The 15,803-nt window shown below is 36.5% G+C and overlaps 4 protein-coding genes across 4 annotated transcripts; 2 read left to right on the plus strand and 2 right to left on the minus strand.

Annotated features, from left to right (window-relative positions):
• Positions 1–375: 375 nt before the first annotated feature.
• Positions 376–2,876, plus strand: EV154DRAFT_536940 (uncharacterized protein; the record flags this gene model as incomplete). Its single annotated transcript, XM_051604174.1, has 5 exons — positions 376–499; positions 1,016–1,245; positions 1,300–1,868; positions 2,071–2,516; positions 2,641–2,876. The coding sequence occupies 5 exons, from the start codon at positions 376–378 to the stop codon at positions 2,874–2,876; spliced, it is 1,605 nt and encodes a 534-aa protein (XP_051460225.1).
• A 970-nt stretch (positions 2,877–3,846) lies between these two features.
• On the plus strand, positions 3,847–4,883 carry EV154DRAFT_500850 (WRB/Get1 family). Its single transcript, XM_051600636.1, has 5 exons — positions 3,847–4,018; positions 4,110–4,220; positions 4,278–4,347; positions 4,416–4,598; positions 4,664–4,883. Exons 1-5 carry the CDS (start codon positions 3,935–3,937, stop codon positions 4,780–4,782), a joined length of 567 nt encoding a protein of 188 aa, XP_051460226.1. The 5' UTR covers positions 3,847–3,934; the 3' UTR covers positions 4,783–4,883.
• Positions 4,884–5,560: 677 nt separating this feature from the next.
• On the minus strand, positions 5,561–5,737 carry EV154DRAFT_416364 (uncharacterized protein; the record flags this gene model as incomplete). The annotated part of the gene is made up of 1 exon (XM_051595730.1): positions 5,561–5,737. A coding segment is annotated over one exon (177 nt), but the record flags the coding sequence as incomplete, so codon positions are not given.
• A 704-nt stretch (positions 5,738–6,441) lies between these two features.
• Positions 6,442–7,332, minus strand: EV154DRAFT_416425 (uncharacterized protein; the record flags this gene model as incomplete). The annotated part of the gene is made up of 1 exon (XM_051595736.1): positions 6,442–7,332. The coding sequence occupies one exon, from the start codon at positions 7,330–7,332 to the stop codon at positions 6,442–6,444; it is 891 nt and encodes a 296-aa protein (XP_051460228.1).
• Positions 7,333–15,803: the final 8,471 nt, after the last annotated feature.

The raw sequence follows: 15,803 nt of genomic DNA on the forward strand, positions 1-15,803 counted from the left end.
CTAATTTTCAGATAAACCTAAAAATGATTTCAGATGAACAAAAATATATTTCAGACAGAAGTAAAAAAATGATTCAGACTAACGTAATATATATATATACAAATAGAATAAAAAAAATTCCAGACAAAGGCTATCAAAGGATGTATCCTATAAATTTTACAGTTTTCATATTCTGCATTGATAGTTCGTAATGTATTTAAAGGTGTATTTTTATGAGCTCTTTTTACATAAATCCTCAGTTAATACGTTATAACAGTAAAAAGGGGGAGAAACGGAATTTCAATTACTTTAGATGACGTTGACTTTGAGCATTATAATGTAACTTGATTTAATTGACAATACATCAAACAGTGCTTCTTTCACAAAAAAAAAAATATGAGACCTCGTATTTACCCAGTTACAGAAGATTTTATAAATGCCAAAATAACAGCTAAACTTGCTAAGATGGGGGACGAAACGAGTACCGGCACAATGAATCAACCTGCTGGTGGAAACAGAGGTAAAAATGCACTGTATATGTTCAGGTATATAGCCAAACATAATAACTCATAAAATAAATCAGGCCTAAAGAGAAAGGAAACATTTGAAGCGAAAAAAGAAAAGAGTGTGGCTAAAAGAAACAGGACCACTGCGTCTTCAAGCTCATCGACCCTGATTTGCAAGTCTTGTGATACAAGTGGTCATTCTTCTGCGAGAAGTAAATTGTGCCCTAACCATAACTATACCTTACAAGAATTGATCGAAAAGGATCTTGGTGCTAAAAATCAAAGATATACTATATCTCTTCCATTAAAGGGCTTTTTAAATGAAACAGATGATGATGATGACCGATTACAGAAGGCCGTAAACAAGATCCAGGATCTATCTAGTTTCTTACGTCTTGTTTTGTTTAAAGCTCAAATCTTTGTCAATGACTACATTTTACAATACCCCAATAATTTGTCCAATGAATTTTTTCAGCAAAATTTCTGGTATTCATTGTGTAGAGTGGTTTGTAAACAGCTGTCGATTAAAGACTTTCAGTTAAAGTATGCCAAAATTCACCACTTGGAAGACGTATGGATGGAGCTTAATAATCTAGAGGGAGTAAACTTAAACGTAGAAAAAGATGGGCTGAAAAATTATGGTCAAGTGCTTGCGACTGCATGTGAAACCACTGCTACGTGTTATAATAACTATTACATTGAGAATTTTCAGAACATTATCTGCAACTACTTCATTTATATGATTTGTAAAGAATTTCCTGTAAGTTACTAGCAGGAAGCGCTAACTTACAAGTTATTAACAAACTTAACTTAGGACGTTAAAAAATCTGTCATAAGGAAACTTGTATATGAACATGTTTTAGATCAAGTACTATCATCTGATCCTGTTGCCGTTCTAAATGATGATATCCTCCCACCATTAAGCCAAGAAACAAAAAATGGTTTACAGGCATTTATAAACCCTTTAATTGTGGAGCTCAAGAACCGCTTGCCTTCGTTTACAATTACAAAGGCAACTCAGAATACTGCCCCTTTTGGTATTTTACCGACATTAAGACACATTCTATCCAAGTATGAATCAATCATTGCGGAAAATTCTACTTTACAGAAGCATGACTCAGAGCCAGGAAGACCTCAAGATACGGTTCAATCTGATGAAAAAAAGAAGAAAGATGATAAAGCAAAGCATTTTGTACTGCCGAGAATATTTAGCCTGTTTCCCAATCCAGGTTTGCAGTGGCGCTTTATCAAAATCGATAGTCAAAACGTTACTGGTATATTCCCTGGCTCAAAGTTAAAGAAAGAAAAGGACGAGACTTTATTTAGCTTCACACAAAGGTATTTTTATGATTGTTTTAACTTTGCCAAACTAAAAATTAGAAGGTACATACGAAAGAAAGAGTATTGAGAACCTTCTTCATATAATAATAATAATAAACATTTTGTCTATTATTATTAGCCTTAATGATCTGAAGGAGCTGCCTGCAACCAACGGCAAGATGTTTTTGAACGGGATGTACACCGATGGTTATACTTGCCGCTTACTATTCTGTCGTCGTACTGAGCCATCTTTGTCAACTAAAAGCATTGCCCTAGAACTCGATGACTTTAACACTGAAGAGGTAAATACTTATTTTAGGCCATGTACTGTTGATCCCGGAAGGAATGATGTGTTTGTATCCTACCATGGAGACAATGATGTGAGACGTCTTTCTTCAAAAGAATACTACAATATGGGCGGTGTTACGCAAAGACATAAACAGGAACAAGAACTCAAGAAAAGCTTGGGTATTGATCAAATTGAGACCAATATCCCCTCACCTAAAACCACGTCTCATGATACCTATATACTATACATTACGTATATTCTCCAACATATTGATACACTTTTTAATTTCTACGGGTTTAGAACTACCAATAGTAGATGGTGTAATTATATCGCATCACAAAAGAGTATAGAGGACGCCGTTAATATCCTTTTAAATGGATCAACAAAGTACAACAAGAAAAGAAGGAAAACTAAGAAGAAGAGTAAAAAGCGAAGGAGATCTAAAATAGTTGACTCTTTAAAATCTAAACCGAAAATTATCAAAAGGTAAGCGTGCTAACAAACCATGATATGACTGTATTTTAATAATGAAACTTGCATGAAGAGAACATAAAGAGAAATTCGAAGAAGGGGATCGTAATAAAATGCCTTTAATCATCTTTGGCGATGGACTCAAGAACAAAAGCCAAACAAAGTTTAAGGGTTTACGCTCCGGTGTAACGGACAAGCTTTATCGACAATTGAAAAGAAGAGAGAAGCTTGGAGAGTTACTTCTTGTTGATATTAACGAGTTTAAAACATCAAAGGTTAGTATATTAATGTATATCAATACCTTCGACTAAAGTAATAGTTTTATAGACATGCAATTCTTGTTTTAGTAATGATTTAAAAAACATGAGGTGCGGTACTGACGAAAAATCCTCACACATCCATCAAATATTGATTTGTAAACGATGCAATATTTTTTGGAATCGTGATGTGATGGCTGCGAAAAATATGCTTGCTATATCTCAATCCATTTGGGATGGCCAAGGCCGACCAACTGTCTTTAAAAGACTAAACGCCACCTCCAATGTGGTTACCTCGTCTCACTCAAGTGAGGAGAAGGTTTAAAGATTTTACAGGTAAACCTTATAGTAACTTATCAAATCATCCTAAAACTAAATTTCATTTGTCTGCTTTTTTATTTATTTTGTCCAAAAAAGGTAAGTCAATGTCTGAAAGTAAATTTTGATTCGTCTGAAAAAAAATTAACATTTTCTGAATTTAAAGTGTGAAAACTGTAGCGTCGTCGTATTCTCTAACATTAAGATTCGCAGAAGGCTCAAGCCATGCCCTACACAATTGTTGGGTTTCTTCTAAGCCCCATGTTATTCCACGGCCCTTTTTTGGCCTGGTGGGTTTTGATTCCACCGGTGAAGTCATAAATGGATTGAACAACGGCAAGAGGTCAAAAATATATTTTTTGACGGAGATTCTTTAAATCGAAAACCCTTGATAAGTGACAGTGTACCACCAAATCCTGTGTTGCTCCTTAAACATTTATATCACCATTTGCCAGACTGATGTTATCGTCCTGGTAAGGGCAGTTTAAATTAATTGTTTTCATGGTATTACGTGAATGTAGATCTAATTCTGGGAAATCGGTAATAAACATCGAGGGTTTTTCCAGTTAAGTATGTTAATGTATAGGATATATATATATAAAAGAAAGCTGGGTATACGAATGTGAATATTATGGCTTGCTAGAAGAATGAGTAGCACTGTGTTTTTGTCTTGACCGCATAATTCAGAGCTACCATTGGACAAGTGTAAAATTCGAATATTTTCTCTTTTTTAAACAGAGAAGGGGGTCGGGGGGAGTTGGTTTTATTTACTTGCTTCTTTTTTCGCGACACAAATGTATTTGCCGATTACGATATTTTTACTCGTCTTGGCCACCGAGTCTATATTATTCCTTGGGTATTCCTACATTACCTCCCTTGTAAAGACACAACAAGAAAATAGGACTAATGTCTTTTTTGTTTCGAAGGCGACATAATTAACCCTTTTTTTTTCTCTCTTTTATATAACAGACATATGAGCTGTACGTCAAGTTCACTAAAGATCCCAGAGTGGTAAAGCAAAACAAGATGAAGAGGGATGTTTTGACCATGAAGAAGGAATTAGCTCAAACAAGCTCACAAGTATGTTTAAAGGTTTAAAAAAAAATAAGGCGATCACAAATTGACAACCATTTATAGGATGAGTTTGCGAAATGGGCAAAGTTACGTAGAAAGTTGGACAAAGCAGTTGCCGATTCCGAGAAAATGAGTAAGAGAGATAGAGGGAAGGAGGACATGTGTGTAAAACCAAGGGAGACTGAATGATGATAAAACTAGATTCGGATATTGCATACTCTAAGACTGCTTTTGAACTCAAGGTCAAATCTGTACTTTGGTTTATCGTCCATGGCACACAAATTGCCATGGTATTATGGTTTAGAAAGAGTGCAGTATTTTATTTGCCTCCTGGCTGGTTTGGACCTGCACAGCGTTTCCTTTCATGGCCATTTGCACCTGCAGGTAAAAAAAGAAAAAGACAAACAGGTTGTGGATCGAGATGCTTATATACTCTATTATTATCTTAGGATCTGTGAGTGTGGCTGTTTGGTTTGCAGCTTGTAGAAGAGTCATTAAGGCTTTAGCTCTTACCGCCAACGATTTTGTATTTACTCCCGCTGCTGAAAAGAAGATGGCAGCCGCCTAAGAAAAAAAAAAAAGAGTGATAAAGAGATATAGAACTTATAAATAAATAAAAAAATTGTCGATACTCGGACACTACTAAGCAATTTTATCTCCCTATGTTTTTTGTTCCTGGATACAGTGTAACTGGGATGATGTTTTGTGAACAATAAGAGAAATGACTGGATCTCTTTGCTGACGCACTTTAACCTATTTTCTCTGAACTGGCTTTAAATTAGTGCTCAAATTAAAAATGTTTGTTCTTGGTCTATTTTTGCCTCCTTTCCTTCTGCGTCTTGCTGCTATCTAATAACAGGTAAAAATATGACTTTCTAGATATGAAGATCAATTAGTAAGCGAAACTATTTCTATTTCGGCGGATATCATTCATATTAATCTCTACGTCTCATCTATTTATTGATATCACCTCACCCCTCCAGTGCAAAATAAAAAATATCATTTTGACCCCCGAGCCCACCAAAATTTGACCCTCATATTCTTTTCTACAGCCAAAACCACAGAAACCACAAGAAAACCATTAAACCACAAGAAAACCATTAAACCACAAGAAAACCATTAAACCACAAGAAAACCATTAAACCACAAGATAATGATGTGGGTTGTTGCTCCTTTTTCTGCCCATGCCCAGGTATTCTTCATGTTGATATGAAAAGCTGGCTTTATCGATAAAAAACGCAGTTCTTCAAGAAATCAAGATCTGTTTTCGCGTAAATCTGATACCATTCAAACCATTTTTCCAAATTCTCAGTATCATTTCGAGCAACTGACTCAAATGTTGCATATTACATCGTCAAATTGAGAGTTATTTTCATATGATAATGAAGTTGGCTTCTGGAAATGGTCAAACCTTCGTATTGCTTTGTTAAACTCTCTAATACATCATTTACTGTAGCTTGAGGGTTTTCTTCTACGATTTGCGCAACGAATTTACGATGTTCTTCTGTGACCTTGCTTTTTCTTACAAGTTTCAGGGCTTACAGGGAGCTCGTTTGTTTCTGTGTACTTTAACCTCCATCTTTGAGCTGTCCTTTCATTGATTCCCATTTCATGTGCAATTTTTGCAGTTTCTTTACTTTTGATAGACTGCTTCTCGCTATAGCTGTTATAGGTAGATAATGTAGCGTTATCTTTTTTTTTTTTTTAGGTTTTACTGCTTTAACTTTAATAGCTGGTCCTGATAATTGCTTTTCGAGGTAATGTTTTTTCGGTGTTTAAACTTCTAAAACAATATTCCTTTGAAGATTTTTGTTTTGTCTATCTTCGTAGAAAAACATATGATTCATCTTCTTAATGACAATAAATAGGGGTAAAAGAAAAACGACGACTTCGAAAAAAAAAATTGCGACAACTTTTTTCACAAAATGACTATCTTTTCAAGACAGACTGTAGTCTGAAACGAATTTTGGTAATTAACAAAAACGAACTTAGGAAATCACAACTACGAAAATTAGACAAGTGCAACAGCAAAAATTGAGCTTGTAGAAAAACGAAAATTGAGCTAGAACAAAAGCGAAAATTAGGAGAAGATCAAAACGAATTCTGTTTTTAGGTTTACAAAAATTGGGGGTGGAGGCACTGTATAGTCTCAAACAGGTATGATAATTAACACACTTAACGATAGATAATACGAGCGCATACCAACATATTTTATTGAGATTTGAGATTAAGCTTGAATTGATGCCTTATTCGCAACAAGAAATTCTTTAACGGTCTCAGGATCACGTCCAAGAAGAATAGAAATTTCAGGTGTGACTCTGTCATCTGGGCAGCTATCTAAACCTGCGGCAAGATCCATAGCAAATAAATGAGGAAAATGACCGGATTCCATAATCTTGTTGTATTTTTGAATAGGTTTGACCTGTTGGTAGTTGATTTCGCGGCCAACAATATCAGAAATAATCTGAGCACGTTGATGACCATTGGTAATATCGCCTGTAAGACTGTAGACAGCATCACCGTGCTTTTCAATAGCTTCACTCAATACCACAGCCGCGACAGCACCGATATCGTTGGTTGAGATAAATCCAAGAGATAAATCACCAGTAAGACAGTCAAAGATTTTGTTATCAGCACTAGGACGAGAATGGTCGACCACATTTGACATAAATCTACCAGGACGTAAGGCGACCAAATTTCCACGACCGGGAAGATCAAAGATGGCCTTTTCGGCACCATAATGCAAAGCACCGATATAACTGGTTCTCCAACCCATATTTACAGTGAAAGAAGAGATATCCACGATTTGTTTTACACCCGAATCATAAGCGATTTTGGCAATATTCTTTTTGAGGTTGACAAAGTCACTGAAATCTGAAACTAATAAAAAGAGACGACTGTGGCCCTTGATACCTGTTTCCAATGAGCTCAAGTCACTGTAGTCACCTTGAACTATGTTGATCAGTTCAGTGCTGTTGGGAAACATTGACTCAATTTTGCTAGGTGTACGAGCGTACAATGTCATGGCCACATTCTTTTCCAACAAATCTTGTACCAGTTTAGTACCGATATTTCCAGTGCCACCGACGATAAATACACGATCTTGTGTGGATGTCATTATTTAAGTTTATGAATTGTTAATTAGATAAATGTAAACAAATCTGCATCGAGTATTTAAATGGGTTTTTCTTGTGACGGTCAATTGCAGCGGGGTTACGTTTATGTATCCACTCTTGGGAGGACAATCGATTCGTCATAAAAATTGCTGAAGCTTATTCTATTTCATACTACGAAACCAGAGGATAAACAATGGGTGGGGTAAATTGCTGTCGATTAAATTCCTCAAAAAGAAAAAAGCCTACGTATAAATATAAGAAGTAATTCCTGTTTAGTCCTCGATGCGAGTTATTTCGGGGAACGTGTGTGAATAATCCACTTTGGGATACAATTTTTCGGTAAAGTTTTTCCGAAAATCTCAATACAATAGACGGTCACCTCGGGTAAAACTACATGAATTATCACTTGATTTGACATTTCGAAAGGAATCGCGTAATAAAGAAATGTATTAGGAATTCTAGGGTAGTATTTTGAAAAAGTTAGCTATAAATTTCTATCTTCGTGAGCATATGCAGATGGCTTTTTTTATGTAAGTTTTCTATTTTAACGCTATTAATACTGGCCTAAATAACGGATGCACTCAATTGTTTAAAATGATCGAGAATTACGCGGCCTTAGATCATATGTTTGACGTTTTGTTTTTGATTTAAATAGATGCTGGGAAGTTAATATATGATATTGAGCACAATTTTAAGGCGTATAGTACAATTCATATGGAGAAGTGAAAATTATTTATACCGGACGATGTCTTTATGATTGAATACGATTTGCATGGACAACTTATTTTTTTATAACCATCAAAGCTGTGGGTGAGTGTACACGGAGGCGGACCTCCTTGTAGTTGCACTTGAACAGTTTATTTTACTGAAACTGACTAGCGGGCCTCCACCTTTTTAACAATAAAAAGCCAACGTCTTTTTTTTTTTCGTTTTTTCAAATATTTTATGTCTGTCTTAATGTAAATGTTTTGTATCTCATGTGAAGATTGTGTTTGTTGAGGATATCATAGATATAATAATAAAGTTAATTGTCACATCACATTAAGGATGGATAATAAATATAAAAGTTAATCATGAATCACATATTACCCCGCTTGTTCTCATCCTACCGTTGAAGTCTGTACACAGGGCACAACCCTGTGGCGAGTAAATATTTATTCTGCAAAAAGCAATACAATCGAATGGGCCTGGACTATGGAATATTAATAGAACCTGAGCACAAATATTACTCTTGTCATTTGATGTTATAACTGTTGATCCCTCTGACTAATATTTATCTACTCAGTATGGAAGGGCTAAATTTAAAGACATGTTGATTATTTACTATGGCAAGAGTATTACATCATGATCCAATAAGGCGCTTAATATTCTCCCTAGAACTATCCCAGTTCTTTATATAAATATCCATAGTTTTTTCTCATAGACCATCAATACAGTTTTGAAATAATTTTTGAATACATTTTTCAACACGTTTTTTAATTATATTTTTTCGTCCATAATAAAGTGGTATCCAAGTTCTAACAGTATCACTTTTCTGGTTTATTTTAATTTTGTTCTCCATGCAAAACAGTGTTGCGGGGATATTAACTTGGATAGTAAATGTAACTGGATTCTTGAATTAAAATTGAAATGAACTTATAACTGTAACAAAAGATGCAAAAGTTTTAATATAAGGACCAGATAAAAAGGCTCCTTACTGCATCTCTCGTTATGGCTTTTATACAAATTCAATGGTGTAACACCCAAAAAAAAAACTAAACTCTGATCCCCGTGACAATTGTTTTACTGCTTCCAAACTTTCTAAAAGATGGTATTTGCCTGTGAATTGAATATATTCTGTATTGATAATTACCTATCATGCTGCGTAAGCTGATAGAGTCAATAGCCTGTTAATATAATTAAAACGATTCCAATCAGGTTATAGCAGAGTTATAAACTTTTTCTTTCTTTAAATGCTGCCCACAACGAGGATAATGTTGGGGGTAAAATTTCAGTTTGTAATAAATCAAGGGTAGTTTGATTTATAAAAAAGAAATAAAAAAACAAAAGAATACTTTTAAAACTCTTTTATTCAAAGTTAATATAAGTATGATCTCTTCATAATTGGGAAAAATATCAAAGGTATTTATACTAAATAACTGTATGATAAGGATAGCTATCATATTGGTTAAGAACATTATCTGTAGATATTGATTATTAGTGTTATTGTAGCAAAAGTAGGCTTAAATAGAATAGTTTTGCAGAAAAAAAGGTAGAAAAAAACAATAGGATCAATTAGAATTCTTGTCAGAGTTTATTGATGTTCAAGTTAACTGAAGATTTAAGAAGAGGAAAAATAAAGAGTATTTATAATAAATGGAATGGACGAGGCTGAGGATACTACTCTTAACAATATGAGTATGCTATCAATAACAATATCTATATTGGACAATTAGTGCTACGCATAGTCAATAGAGAAATAATAACAATAACATGTCTTAAGTTTGGACATTGGTGTTACGATACCGTGACACTTTAAAATAGTGACCGGCTTTAGCGAATTCCTTTTTTATGCCTGATCATGATTTAGCTATCATTTATCAGTGATGATGAGATATGAATTTATTATATGTACAATCTATATGTGTGATTTAGCACATTTCCCTCTACTAGATTCAACGATAGTTGAATCGGTTAAATTTCCTAGCTAACTTTATGTGATCGACATTACGTGTATTAATTTCTACAACATAAGAAGTTTTATCACCGCTAACCCAGACACGAACAAATTGAGGCTTATTGAAATAATTTTTTTTTTTTTTTCTTTTACCTTTACTTTTACTTTCATTCTTACTTCATGCCTTATTTGTTCTTATTAAGCCGACTACTACTACGTCTCTTCTGTACAGGTTGACCATCACTATATGTGTTATTCGTTCTCTTTCTTTTGTTATAATTAGTAGCATTGTCACCAACATTACGCTGTGAAACAAGCCTTTGTGTTTTGGAATTCGAGTCTGATTTATTCACCAGCTCTGCTTTACGTATTTTTTCAAGTTTCTCTAGATCTCTTACTTTATCCCAATAAGCTTTGATAGACTGTGGTGACGAAAATGCTGATGTCTTTAACCATGAATTTTCACGTTCACCATACCCAACCCATTTTACCAGATATTCACGTTCGCCATTCGGATCTTGTCTGTGGTCTCGAATTTCTTGGACTTCGTATAATTCATCTTCAATATTTGTTTCGTCGATGGATACTACCTTGAGCTCAGATGGTACATAGTCTCTGTGTAGTAGCTCGTTCATTTCATCCTTAAGTACATACGTTCCCGCTTGCGTCTTTCGTACTACAGTAAATGGTCCCTCATATAGTGGAGAAAGTTTGGATGCTCGATTTGGCAATTTCACCATTACTGCAGTTCCTACGGCAATGTCTATCAGGTAGTGTTTTGTATTGAACTTTTTACTTTGTTCCTCAACTAATCTCATCGTTCTTTCGTGGATAGCAGGAAACACAACTGTTGCCATGATTTCGGCTTTGTTTATCAACTCTTCTTCAGATGTTAATTTACGTGGAACAGTTTTACTTATTTTCGGATCAGTGTAGTCCTGAGGTTTATTTAATTGGCGTTCGAACATCAATGAGAAGGGGCTGCTACCAGTACGATTACGGATCTTATAGTTACAACATAATTGTAGCACGTTTCCAAATTTCGGCATCCAAACGATGAGTGACCGGATCACGAACAATCCAATCATCATTTCGAGGCGCATCTGCATAATCTCTTCGGTGAGTATGACCTGGAATTGATTCGAACAGATGGGTACAGTAATTACAGGCATTGGTTGAATTGTGAGAGGTCATACCAATCACTTTTCTTGTTGCTGGAAGGTCACAAGCAACCATTGTCAATGCAGCTTTGACAGTAACAATACCGTGATTTCTCGTTTGTATTTCAACACCATTGGACAACAAAAGCAATTCATCAACAAGAAGACGCAAATAATGATTCATTTGAAATGTTTTTGGCTCTCCGGGACCAGGAAGAAGACAAACAAGAACAACATTTTTTCTCAAATTTCTAACGTCGCGAGGCAAATTCTGAATGGTTAAATAAATTCCACCACAGCTATATACGCTGTTTGTATACAATTGGAACCAGTCGCAGTTAATTGTCAACATCAAATTGAAATCAGATTGTTGGACATATGGCATATCGTCAGTGGGATCCATCTTAAAGTCCCTCCATACGCTTCCATCATAAACATCCGACATAATTCCTGGAATAACAGTTCTTGACTTCCATCTTCTCACATCATCCACAAACCCTTCACGCAAAAAAAATGCCTGTAATGTTGATACAAGTGAGTTGTAATAAAATGATCGAATTGGTTTCAGTACGCTTCTGTTATTGACAGAGAAAAGTTTATTGCCACAGCGAGTTGATCCAGGAAAAGGTTCGACTGAAGAGCAGTTTTTTCCAATCAATCGATTTTTTTCAACTTCGGTGTCATAAGGATGAACGGCATGGCATACGGTACAGCTGACGTGCTCTTTCATTCCATGATACACAGTGGCACCAAGATTACACCAAGAAACAAATGTCTCGGCACGAACAGGGAATTTGTACTCGCTGTTGGCAAGCTTTAATGCGATATTGAGCATCACCATCAAAAGCTCACAACCTTCGTCGGTTAAATACTTGCCGTGGAGCAAGAACACGGTCAAGAAGAAAATAAACGCCAAAGGATCGGTAGGAAGATGAGCATTGTTGGAAAACCCAACAAAGGGATCTATTTAAAAAAAAGTTAACGCATATATTTACGATGGGCTTAACGTCGCTTCTACCTTCTTCAGGTTCAATGTCCTCGTTTACATCGTCCTCATCAGATTCTTGGCCTAAATCTTCTTCGCCACTTTCATTCTCGGTGTCATCGTTGTCTTGGTTTGACGCAACTGCAAATGGGGTAGTGGCTGGTATAATAATTGTGTTTAATTAAAGAACTCGTTAAAAACTATGCTTATGTTTATGAAATAAAAAATAAGATCGTTTACCATAAGTGTTGCTGGAATCAACTTCCATGTCACCTAACAAAATAAATAAAAAAGAAAGGGTTTAATTTAGGTGAATGCGTCAAAATAGTTCGGAGACCCATACTTGCAAGAATTAAAGCTGCACGTTTATCAGCTTTAGTATGGTTCAAAAGAGTGTTACGTGTAACTGTTTTGTAGCCATTGGGGCCTTTTCTGCATTCTGAGCATTTGCAATCGCGGTAAGCACTCGTGTTTTTAATAGGTCCCATTGTTTAGTTTGTTAATAATAATTTATAAAAAAGTGATTTATGAAAAGATGATTTATAAAAAAAAAAGAAGCGAAAAAGGGGAAAAGAAAACAATGGCCCAGAAAGGTTAATAGTATCAGCGGAGTTGAAAGTACCCCACAATTTCAGCGCAATTTTTATGCGCGGAAGGAGACTCTCTTAAAAAAAGAAATAAGCTGTGTAATTTTAAAACAGCCATATCTCAATAGAATCTTAACCGAAAAATATAAAACTACTATAGAACGGTAGGCAGAAAAATAAGGAATCATATTTAATAAAGAAAGTCTGGGCTCATTTTTCAGGAAATTGAGAATTTCGTGCTTTAAGATGCTAATCCTTCATAAAAGGCTTATAAATAGCTTTCTTGTAATTTAGGGTGGTATGGTAAGTTTGTTAGGTTTATATCTTTGGGATAAAAAGGTCTGATTTTATTTTACATGCTTGTAAGAATCTTCTAAAGTCAAATAATTTCAGCCAATCAGAGAACTGAAACGTGATATTCACGTGAGGGCACGTGATTTGACTTTTTCAAAAACTTTTTTAGAGCTTAAAAAAAAAAAAAAAAAAAATTAAAAAAAAAAATCCATAGAAGCATGAAAGATAAATATATCAAACTAGTCCTGATCTTCTCCAAAGTAGGAGTGAGCCGGTACTTTAAAATCGATAAAAAATCAACAACGTTAGCAACAACTTCCAAAATAAGTTTTACAGTATTAAAGCTTATTACCTCAAGTACATTCAAACAAGTTTTCAACCCCATTGGACAAGATCTACAGTTTTTAGAAAATTCGAAATTGTTAATTTCTTAAAAAATGGAAAATCAACAAGCAATGGACTGCACCATTGATTCTGTACAGCCCAACCTCGATCACGGACAACTCTTGGAATATGTCTACAATCTCGCTTCCCAAGTTAACGAACACTCTACAATTTTGAAAGAAATGGCACTTCTGAAAGAAAAAGTCTCTACTCTTGAAAAGGAAAATATGATTCTCGCCTCGGAAAATAAAAGTTTAAAAGAAAAATTTGTTTCTGTTTCAACCAACCCCGGTGCATCCAAAACCACCGTTCCATCTCGGGTTTCAAATCAATTCACCGAGGATAGTAACCGCGGCTCCTCCAGCCAAGATTCTACATGGGCAACTAAGGCTGCTGAAACACGCCCTGAAAAGCCCAAACGTACTTCCCCTGCCACTTCGTTAAAGAAGCGTATCGCAGCTGCTCGTCCCTTTCAAAGTGCCGAAGATAAGGGTCCTCAAGGCTTCCAGTATGTATATATTGGTCGCTCCCGCAAGATCATTCGATCGGAAGTCCGTTCTCGCGTCCGACGTTCAGGTATCGACACTGGTCGCATACTTGACGTCACCTTCCCAGCTTCTGGCGTCTTAGGTCTATTAATGCATGTACAATATGTACAAACATTTACCGACGCTATGACTAAGGTCGATGCTACTCTTTTCACCGATTTCGACCCCCTCGATCCCAAACATTTGGCTGATCCACAGTATGCAGCTATGTCACATGACGAACGTTGCCAAAAAATGCATGATATTGTAAACAATCGTGCAATTGACACTCTCTCTTTCTTGCGTCCTCTCGTTGATGGTGCCGTTTCTCGCTCCTTTGTTGACTTAGGTTGGATCGATGACCAAAATGCCAAAGATGCTCTTGTCAATGCCCAGAAGAAACTGGGCCAAGTCGACCCCCGTAAAGCTGCATTCTATTTCAAGACTGCAGTAACAGAATCTTCATCAGAATCTGAAATGGAACTTTAATGAGTCTCCATCTCAATTCTAACAACAACAACTCCCTCCGCTCCTTCTCCTTTAGTCTCTGGAATGCCAATGGTCTTCGGGCTACAACCATTCAAGATGTACTATCGCATGTCACTAATTCCGATCTCCTTTTTATCACTGAAACATGGCTCACTGCTGGTTACTTGCCTGCCAAATGGTCTCAATATCATCTCTACGGTACTTTGGTCTCTAATGGTAATGGTCGAGGATCCGGTGGTGTGTCATGCTTTGTCTCGCCTCACTGCTCTATCCCTGTAACTCAACTTCCTTCTCCCAATGCATACACCCTATCAGTAAAGATTGGTAGCGTCAATGTGCATTGTTCATACTTTCCACCCAGTCTCTCTAGAGAGCTGGTGCTTTCCGCGCTAAGGTCCATCCCTCTCGGCTCTGACACCATTCTCTGTGGTGACTTTAATGCACGTCTTGGTCCTTTCATTGGTGATTCAATTACTACACCTCGTGGTACTGATCTAACTACTTGGTGTGAACAACAAGATCTATTGGTTCTAAACACTTCTCTGGCACATGGTGTCTCTACCTTTTCAACATTTCGACAAAATACTGAACAACGTAGCATCATTGATCTGTTTCTTACCAATATACCCGACTGGAACTTCAAACACCCTTCCCTAGTGGTTTAATCTGATCTTTCTCTCGGTTCAGATCATAGACTTATGACTCTGTCATTTGACTATGATTCTGCTTTACGATCTGGGGGTGATAGGTCTGGGGGTGATAGGTCTGGGGGTGATAGGTCTGGGGGTGATGGATCTGGGGGTAGAGATACCATAGCTCCAAGACGCCTATGGAATCTCTCGCGGCTAGGTGAAGATGGCCCTAAAGCGCTATTTCAGTCCAAGTTTGTTTCTCTCGTTGCTCCTCTCGTTGATTCTCTTACTGATTTAGTGTCTAATCCTCCCCTGGTCTGCCCTGATATTGATGGCCTCAACCAAAGTCTCAATGATCGCCTCTATCAAGCTCTTGACTCTTCTGTCGGTGTTAAAAACCTAACTCTGGTAAGAAGTGGAAAGTGTTCTGGTCCAATGAAATGCAAGAAGCCGCTCGAGAACGTGATCGTTGCTTTGGCAGGTGGCGTCACTCTCGCGGTGTTGATAAAGCCTACTGGTGGAATCAACATCTTACAGCACATAAATCTCTTCGTCGCCTGGTATCTGCAGCAGAACGTCTTTCCTGGAAAAACTTTTGTGAGTCTCTTGAAACTAACTTCTCCAAAGCCACTGCTACCCTAGCAAGAATCAAACGCCGCAGACAGTGCTCTTCTACCTACGCTCATCTTGATAATCCTCAAGCTTCAGTTGATGCAATGGCGAATCACTTGTCTAGCGTATACGCTGGTAACCTCCTCC

This window comes from Mucor mucedo (assembly GCF_025094135.1).
Source record: "Mucor mucedo strain NRRL 3635 chromosome Unknown EV154scaffold_22, whole genome shotgun sequence".
In the NCBI taxonomy this organism is placed as follows: domain Eukaryota; kingdom Fungi; phylum Mucoromycota; class Mucoromycetes; order Mucorales; family Mucoraceae; genus Mucor; species Mucor mucedo.